Genomic DNA, 7,904 nt, shown 5'->3' on the forward strand with positions numbered 1-7,904 from the left:
AACATGTTGCACAATTCGAATCACATTGCACCTGCTGCGGCCTTCATGATCATCGATAGGGAAGTCATCAACTCTATAAATGCTCGGAGGCACCGAAGTAAGTTCCGTAATCTTATGAGCCTATGGCTCATATAATGCTCCTACTTTGAAGATCTGTTTCTTCTTTGTTTACTTCCTTGTTTTTTATCCTAATTTTTGCCAAGGAACTAAACCTTAGGTATTGCACATGTAATTCCAAACCTTTTCATTTTATATGATATTTACCCACTTAGCAAAAAAAAAAAAAAAAAGGTAAAATATATATGCAAAATTAGTAACTTGTATCAATGAGAACTATATTTACAAAAAGTTTATAATATAAGATAATAAATTATTGATGTTATGATGATTCATGAAACTATACTTCCTTGGAGAATCAAAAAGGGATTCATGCAAATCCCAATGTCAATTAATGAACCAAAAATCAGACCAAGTTCATCTGTTTCTCCTTTCCTTCATATCCAAGTCACCTTTTCTCTCAAGATTTCTCTCCTTTCTCTTCACTCTATATATACTCTTCATTCCCTTTCCTACTGCTCCACCACTCTCTCTTCTTTCACCCACAAAAAGGGTTTTTTCTTTTCTTCATCACATTCTACACCCAAAATTTTCAATCTTTTTAAATTTGTTCTCTTTCTTTTAATATATTGAAATACCAAAAAACCTTGGTTGTGGTAATGGCTGAGTTCAAGAGTAAGCTAAACAAAGGTCACGCCTTTACAAGCAAATGTGCTTCCTTGGTGAAGGAGCAACGAGCTCGTCTCTACATTCTTCGTCGTTGCGCTACCATGCTTTGTTGCTGGTACATCCAAGGCGATGAGTAAAGAGATGACTCTCCTCCTTAATTATATATAAATCTATATATAAAATATATATTATCACTATGTCCCTAATATCTAGTTCTTGAAGCTCCATGGACATTGAAGCTCTCTCCTTTGGCTGCTTGGCTATATAGAATATTTCTCTCTTCTGATATATTCTGGTGCAAAACCCTTTTACAAGCCTGTCGGTTTTTTAACCTAAATGATCATTCTTTTAGGTTTTTTTTTGGGCTTGTTTCATGGGTTAATTTGCATCAGACAAGACAGAGAGAGACAGAGCAAGAAATTTATCCGCCAAGCGAGCCGGAGTTTTTACTGTGTCTGAGACAGAGACACTGGAGATGCTAATTCTTTAAGAAAGTGAAGATCTTTGAAGGGTTCCTTTGATCGGTTTCACTTTGGACCGGAGAAGACTGTTTTGGTTTCATCAGTGACATTTCCTCTGTAAAATTTCAGTTTTGTGTCTTCCTTTTATTGCATTATATTTTAATAAGACCAAATAAATAAGTCTATGGTTATGTTGAACCATATAGACTAAAACATGTCTCTTTTGATTCTCGTATTCTAATAATACAACAACAGTTTTCACTTTTCACCATAAATCCTACAGATGATAGTTTGCTTAGTCCAAAATTTCATGTCAATGAGATTTATCTCTAGTTTATCACTCCTGCTCAACCCAATCCTTGAACAGCAACCAGATGTAAATGGGAACGTTTAACGCCGCAATGACGATGGTCATCATGATTGTACGTATCACTCTCTGGATCACAAGTTTTGTTCTTGATTTTGATGCTGATCTCATCAGAGGATCAGACCCACCAGCACCTGCATTTACATCCGAGTCCATCACAAGCTCAATCTGTTCGCTAGCGTTCTTTCTAGCTGCTGATCTCAACACCGCGTTACCCCTAGAGAGAAAATAAGAAGACAGAAAAAATCAAAACTTGTGTCTGTAGTGAGAATCCAAAGGATGGTTGAGGTCTTACTTTTCTACAAGAGGTTTATCGCTATGACGTTTCACAGGAGTTTGAAGAGCTTTCTTCACAAGATGCATAGATCCTTCTGCGTCCCATACCATTTCATACTCACAGTTCTCATCTTCATTCTTCTCCTTAGTGACGCTGCTTAAAAAGCTTGACTTCATTACATTTGAAATACAGTCTGCAGCGTTGTTTAAGAAGCTTATTCCATGATTTGGCCAGAGAAGGAGAGCAAGAAGGGACACAGCGAATAGAGAAAGGTACCTGGTAGTCAGAAATAGACTCAAAAGTTCACAAACATGCAATGACGACAATAATCATAAAGCCAAGAACTCTCTGATCAGGAATATACCACATGTAAATGAATAACTGGCATGGAAGGAAGCATAATTGGGTGTGTAACATTTTATCTGGATCAGATGAGTTTTGATGGACGGCATTGGGAACAGATAATAGCATGAATGACGGATATATATTTCCTTGTTGCCAGCTTATAGTACCTAAAGTATGCTGTGATATGATATTCACTATCAAAGATTGTCCATAGTGTAAATACAAATATTTTGTAGCCATTACAAAGTTCTATTACCTCTTTTACAGATCCTGCTTTCGATTTGTGGGTTACAGTACACTGGTCATGATCATGGCCAGACAGAACGAGTATCTGGATCAAAAAACACAAAATTGTTGTTGTAATGATTGGTTTGGCATTAGTAGTGAGAGTTGTGTTTGAAGTAATAGAGATAATAGCACAGATCGTACTTTCACACGAACAGAAAACAGAAGAACTTTATCTTACGGGTTTTATCAACTCCAGTAACTTCGTAGATGATTCTGGAGTGATATAATTCTGGTATCTGCATAGGAAGATAAAATATAAAAAGGACAACACTGAATTAGTTGTGCCCTGTTAAAATGGCTATATTAAAAGATAACTCAAGTTCTGTATAATGAAATGGAAAGGTAGAAGTTTACATTACTTCTTGATCTTGAAAATGGCGCCAAAACCGCTGTACATGAAATAGTATACATTAGACCACAAACAAAAGTGTTACTTCTTTGAATTACACTACAATTCGAGCTGACAAATCACCTGATCAATAACAGAACCACCACGGTGAGGGCCGCATGGGGTTTGATCGGGCCGATATAACGGGATGTGGGTCAACAAAACTCTAGGATGTGAGTCATGTGACTGTGCATCTAAAAAAGATCAGAAAAATTTATGTGTAAGCTTCACAAAGATAGTAAATGCAGAAAGGATGCAGCTGAATAACATACCGGTGGAGACATTTTGTACAAACTTCCAAACTTCTGATGCCATATCCTTCTGAGGATTCCCTGCAACATATACATCACTTTTCAGTTACAGATCCTTGGTTTCTGTTTGAGGAGAAATTCTAAGCATGTAAAACAATATCTTAATGATCAATGCGTAGATCAGAGCAAAGTTTGTAACAACCATCGATAGCTTGTGCATCAATACTGATGAACTCAACACTTCCAATCATAAATCTGTGGTTTCTGAACCCAAATATTTTTTCGTATCGATCAATCACCTGTTGAATTGTGAAGTGATATCAATATATAGGTCGCTGACATATGTGATATATTTGAGAAAAAAAGTGATAAATGTAGTACGTCTTGCTTATGGGAAGCAACCCGAGAATAGCCAAGATCATGGTTCCCAGGGATGTAAAATGTAGGGATGTCACCAACTTTGCCTTGTGAATTCAAACCAAATACATGTTTAAATCGGCTTAAAGATTCCTGCCATCTGATTAAATAAGAAGTCAAGCATTTCCACAAACCATTTGAGCAGAAAGAAGAACAAGTGAAAAGACAAGAACAAGGAGAGCTTACTCTTCCTCGGGAAGAAATGGCCCGCCGTCGAAATAATCACCTAAAAACAAAACAACATCGGGCTTGAAGGGCAAGACAGACCGAAAGAATGATCTCCGCATGTTTATATCAGTATAAAGCTGAGCAAGCTCCAAAGCAAGCGTCTTTGACGACAAACGAAACGATGTCTTATCCATGAGCTGCATAAACACAACAACAACAACACATAATCAGATGATCAAACTCCATTAACACACAACAAAACCAAAAACCATTTCGAAAAGCTCGTCACCTGTGGATCGGCAACAATGGCTACTTTAGTAAAATTCCCATCACTCTCCACTCCATCACTCTGTTGAAAAATAAGAAACCTTTCTTAGCAATCACATATCTCAACAGTGACGAGAATAAATGATGAATCAAGCTTCTGTAGATTTATTGAGATTTCTCACACATTGGCCTTGTAATATTGTTGCATCAAAGCTATTTTTAGATTAGTGAACGATTACATTCCCAAAAATAGGAATGTCGAGAAAATTCAATTGTAAAAACCTTGGCTTTATAGAATTCCCAGCAACACATGGACGATTACAGAGAGAAATAAGCAAATACACAATCGAAGTCGAGTAAAAGTCAATGAATCTCCAAAATTGAGCATCAGTTATTGAAAAAGATGGAAACTTTACTAGAGAGAGAGAGAGAGACCTTATGGTGAGGCCAAGAACAAGTGAAGAGAGAAGGAACCCAGAAGGCGAACATTTCGCCGTAGAGGATCGTGGCAGCCCAAATGAGACATAACGCCACTGTGAGCTTATGGTGGTGTTTCATATTTCCGAGTATCAGAATCTCCTCCCTTCTCGGCTTTGCTTGCTTCGCCGAGATATCTGGTGATCGTTGTTGTTGACCAAAAATAGCGGTCAAGACGCGACAGACGCTGAGCTGCGTTTGAGTAATCCGAAAAACGCCGAAACTTGGGAATGTGAGAATCAAAAAATGAAATGGGCCGAGTTTTATATTGGGCCTAGGCTTATATTAGAACAGTGAGTGACGCATAAAGAAATAAAGAATAGCGAAACGAAAACTCAAAATCAGAGAAAAAGCCGAAACACTCAAGCATCTCCGGCGACTCCAAGAGCTCCTCTTCCTTTGCACCTCCCTTCTTCTCTCGCACTGTTTCTGAGGTTAAATCGTACTTCTCATCGATCGTCTCTTCATATTTTCCTCTATTCAATTACGATTTTCGAAGACATTGCTCGTGAATCGCGATTGTTGATGAGTGATTGATTGATGAGCAAGATGATTTAGGGATTCAGATTTAGTAGTGAGTGATTGATTGATTGTTTGAGATAATTTAGGGATTTCATGTTGTGTTAAGTTTAGAGTTTGTTGATTCAGTAGCCTAACTTTAAAATTGCATTCCTCTGCTCAATTTAGGTTCTACAAGAAGTAAACATGTCAGTTCTTATTGTGACGAGCCTTGGGGATATTGTAATTGACCTTTACCCCAATAAATGCCCTTTGACCTGCAAGAACTTCCTCAAGCTTTGCAAGTAAGTGTCTCTTTGCCTATCTATTTAAGAAACATTTCTATGGTACTAACTATGTCTTTACGGGTTTTTAACTTTCTTATTTGGTTTAGGATCAAGTACTACAATGGGTGCCTTTTTCACACTGTGCAAAATGATTTCACTGCACAGACGGGTGATCCAACTGGCACGGGAGCTGGTGGAGATTCAATCTACAAGTAAGATGCTCCTTTTTTACCTTTTGATATGTGGACTTTGTATATTTTGATCAATCTTTACCTTTGAATCATTTAAACATGCTCACCCACCTCCTTGTCTGTGTTTTCTCTGGTCAATGTTTGAACTTTCCTTAATCATCTTGTTCTTTTTTTGTTGGATTTTTAGATTTCTGTACGGTGAGCAGGCTCGTTTTTTCCGCGATGAGATTCATCTTGATTTAAAACATTCAAAGACCGGCACTGTTGCAATGGCCAGTGGTGGAGAAAATCTCAATGCTTCCCAGGTATGCTAAAATCATTTTGATTGAATTACTAAGTTTATGATGCTATATTTTCATTAGGAATTCTCTTAGAAATGGTATTTGTTTTCCTCTGGTTCAGTATAATTATTAATGTGCTGTTGATCAATATGTCCTCATGTGAACTTTTCTACTCTCTTTTCAGTTCTATTTCACACTTCGTGATGATTTGGACTATCTTGATGGGAAACACACTGTAAGTGCAAAATTATTAATGATCTGCCTATTCTTTCTTTGGTATATATTGGTCACCTTTGATATACCATTTTATGCCATTTTACAGGTGTTTGGGGAGATTGCCGAGGGGTTTGACACTTTGACTAGGATAAACGAAGCTTATGTTGATGCAAAGAACAGACCCTATAAAAACATTAGAATCAAGCACATACATATACTTGAAGATCCATTTGATGATCCTCCACAGCTGGCTGAGATGATACCAGATGCTTCCCCCGAAGGAAAACCGAAGGAAGAGGTCGAAGATGATGTGCGACTTGAAGATGATTGGGTTCCAATGGATGAAGAACTTGGTGTTCAGGAACTGGAGGAGGTTATCCGTGAAAAGGCTGCCCATTCTAGTGCTGTTGTACTTGAAAGTGTAAGTATCACCTTTTCAATTGGCTTGTAGATCTTTCGATGTCACATCAAATTATTTTTAATTGTTGACCTTGTATTACTGTTGCAGATAGGAGATATCCCTGAGGCTGAGGTAAAACCTCCTGACAATGTGCTGTTCGTCTGCAAACTGAATCCTGTGACTGAGGTAGGTGTTTGATATTTGAAATTAGAAGCAAAGCCTTCCTCTGTTTGTCACATTTGTGTTCTTATTTTCTTTGCTCATGCAGGATGAGGACCTCCATACCATTTTTTCACGCTTTGGAACTGTTGTATCGTGAGTGATAGTTCCTTGATTCTTTATTCGCTTGAGAAACTTAATTGCTGCAGTTGTATTGATCTTCATGTCTGAATATGGCAGGGCTGATGTAATCCGGGATTTCAAGACAGGTGACAGTTTGTGCTATGCTTTTATAGGTGAGTAGAATCTCTATTCTGCTGTATGGTTACTGTTGAAAAATCTGATTTTTCGATACGAATTTGTGTTAACTGAGAGTTTTGTCTTTGTTTTAGAGTTTGAGAACAAGGAGGCATGCGAACAAGCGTATTTTAAGGTAAACGTCAATTGGTATGTACTGTAGTACTGTACCATAGAGAAAAATCAATTATTTGTGGGTTAACCAACTTGTTGATTTGCAGATGGACAATGCTCTGATCGATGATAGACGAATACATGTGGATTTCAGTCAAAGTGTGTCAAAGCTTTGGTCACAGTTTCGGCAGAAAGACTCCCAAAAGGGTAAAGGTAAATCCTTTCTTCATTACCTGTAGACTGTAGAGTATTGACTTGCCATAACGAAACAAGTAACGAAATAACCCTTGGCAAACATGAAACAGGGAATGGGTGTTTCAAATGCGGCTCGACGGATCATATTGCCAAGGACTGTGTGGGTGGTAATCAGCCTTCAAAGTTCATTGTAAAAGATCAAAACAGACAGCACGGAGGAGGTGAAGGCTATGATATGGTGTTTGAGGGTGATGTGCCTGAAATCCCCAAGAGAGAGCATAGTCATGAGAGGGAGAGGAGTGAGAAGATTCAGAGGAGAAGTCCTCATGGTAATGGGGAAGGCAAAAGACGTCACAGAGATGAAGTTGACGATGGTAGAAGACAGCATGATCGGGAAGACGCACGAGAAATGGAGAGGAAACACAGAGAGAGAAAAGAAAGAGAGAGTAGGGAAGATGAAGACAGAAGAAGAAGAAAACGCCGAGAAGAGATTCGAGATAAAGAGAGTCGAAGAGAGAGAAACGATGATGATCATCGGAGTCACAGAGATTATAAAGAGAGGAGAAGAGAGAGAGACGATAGACATGGAAGAGACGCGAGACATGAGAGAAGGGATAGGTGAAGAAAGCATGGGCATGTCGTTTGTGCTCTATGCGGTTAGGGTTTAGGTGACTTGGTATTAGTGAATTTTTCAACTCTGGAGAGATGTATCTTGTTGAGTTTTTGACTAGTGAACTTGTTACTAGTTCTTTTCTCTATTAAGTTCTGAGCCATTGGAGATGAGGCGGTTTTAAACATGACTAATAGTACTAAATTTGCTTTGGTCTCTGTGTT

General features: G+C 38.2%; 3 protein-coding genes across 3 annotated transcripts; 2 read left to right on the plus strand and 1 right to left on the minus strand.

Annotated features, from left to right (window-relative positions):
* The first annotated feature begins 376 nt into the window (after nucleotides 1-376).
* LOC9327830 lies at nucleotides 377-1,458 on the plus strand. The gene has a single exon (XM_021013021.1). The coding sequence runs from the start codon at nucleotides 717-719 to the stop codon at nucleotides 861-863; it is 147 nt and encodes a 48-aa protein (XP_020868680.1). The 5' UTR covers nucleotides 377-716; the 3' UTR covers nucleotides 864-1,458.
* On the minus strand, nucleotides 1,363-4,632 carry LOC9327831 (uncharacterized protein C630.12). The gene is made up of 13 exons (XM_002894412.2): nucleotides 4,391-4,632; nucleotides 3,978-4,037; nucleotides 3,707-3,885; nucleotides 3,485-3,620; nucleotides 3,306-3,402; nucleotides 3,125-3,184; nucleotides 2,937-3,046; nucleotides 2,819-2,853; nucleotides 2,643-2,700; nucleotides 2,433-2,507; nucleotides 2,196-2,353; nucleotides 1,850-2,107; nucleotides 1,363-1,771 (listed from the first exon to the last, which is right to left on the minus strand). Exons 1-13 carry the CDS (start codon nucleotides 4,511-4,513, stop codon nucleotides 1,525-1,527), a joined length of 1,596 nt encoding a protein of 531 aa, XP_002894458.1. The 5' UTR covers nucleotides 4,514-4,632; the 3' UTR covers nucleotides 1,363-1,524.
* Nucleotides 4,633-4,722: 90 nt separating this feature from the next.
* Nucleotides 4,723-7,904, plus strand: LOC9330520 (peptidyl-prolyl cis-trans isomerase CYP59). The gene is made up of 12 exons (XM_021013020.1): nucleotides 4,723-4,866; nucleotides 5,120-5,235; nucleotides 5,325-5,429; nucleotides 5,596-5,713; nucleotides 5,874-5,924; nucleotides 6,012-6,326; nucleotides 6,414-6,491; nucleotides 6,574-6,620; nucleotides 6,705-6,760; nucleotides 6,857-6,897; nucleotides 6,983-7,088; nucleotides 7,181-7,904. The coding sequence occupies exons 2-12, from the start codon at nucleotides 5,138-5,140 to the stop codon at nucleotides 7,690-7,692; spliced, it is 1,527 nt and encodes a 508-aa protein (XP_020868679.1). The 5' UTR covers nucleotides 4,723-4,866; nucleotides 5,120-5,137; the 3' UTR covers nucleotides 7,693-7,904.

Source organism: Arabidopsis lyrata (genome assembly GCF_000004255.2).
Source record: "Arabidopsis lyrata subsp. lyrata unplaced genomic scaffold ARALYscaffold_1, whole genome shotgun sequence".
In the NCBI taxonomy this organism is placed as follows: Eukaryota; Viridiplantae; Streptophyta; class Magnoliopsida; order Brassicales; family Brassicaceae; genus Arabidopsis; species Arabidopsis lyrata.

What these genes read in the sequence shown, in the direction of transcription:
- LOC9327831 (XM_002894412.2), bottom strand. Translation starts at nt 4,513, where the DNA reads ATGAAACACCACCATAAGCTCACAGTGGCGTTATGTCTCATTTGGGCT. An exon ending in CCATTTCTTCCCGAGGAAGA is followed by an intron (nt 3,621 to 3,706) that starts GTAAGCTCTCCT and finishes TTATTTAATCAG; the next exon opens with ATGGCAGGAATCTTTAAGCC. An exon ending in TGATGCACAAGCTATCGATG is followed by an intron (nt 3,185 to 3,305) that starts GTTGTTACAAAC and finishes TATATGTTGCAG; the next exon opens with GGAATCCTCAGAAGGATATG.
- LOC9327830 (XM_021013021.1), top strand. Translation starts at nt 717, where the DNA reads ATGGCTGAGTTCAAGAGTAAGCTAAACAAAGGTCACGCCTTTACAAGC.
- LOC9330520 (XM_021013020.1), top strand. Translation starts at nt 5,138, where the DNA reads ATGTCAGTTCTTATTGTGACGAGCCTTGGGGATATTGTAATTGACCTT. An exon ending in ATCTTGATGGGAAACACACT is followed by an intron (nt 5,925 to 6,011) that starts GTAAGTGCAAAA and finishes GCCATTTTACAG; the next exon opens with GTGTTTGGGGAGATTGCCGA. An exon ending in AACTGAATCCTGTGACTGAG is followed by an intron (nt 6,492 to 6,573) that starts GTAGGTGTTTGA and finishes TTGCTCATGCAG; the next exon opens with GATGAGGACCTCCATACCAT.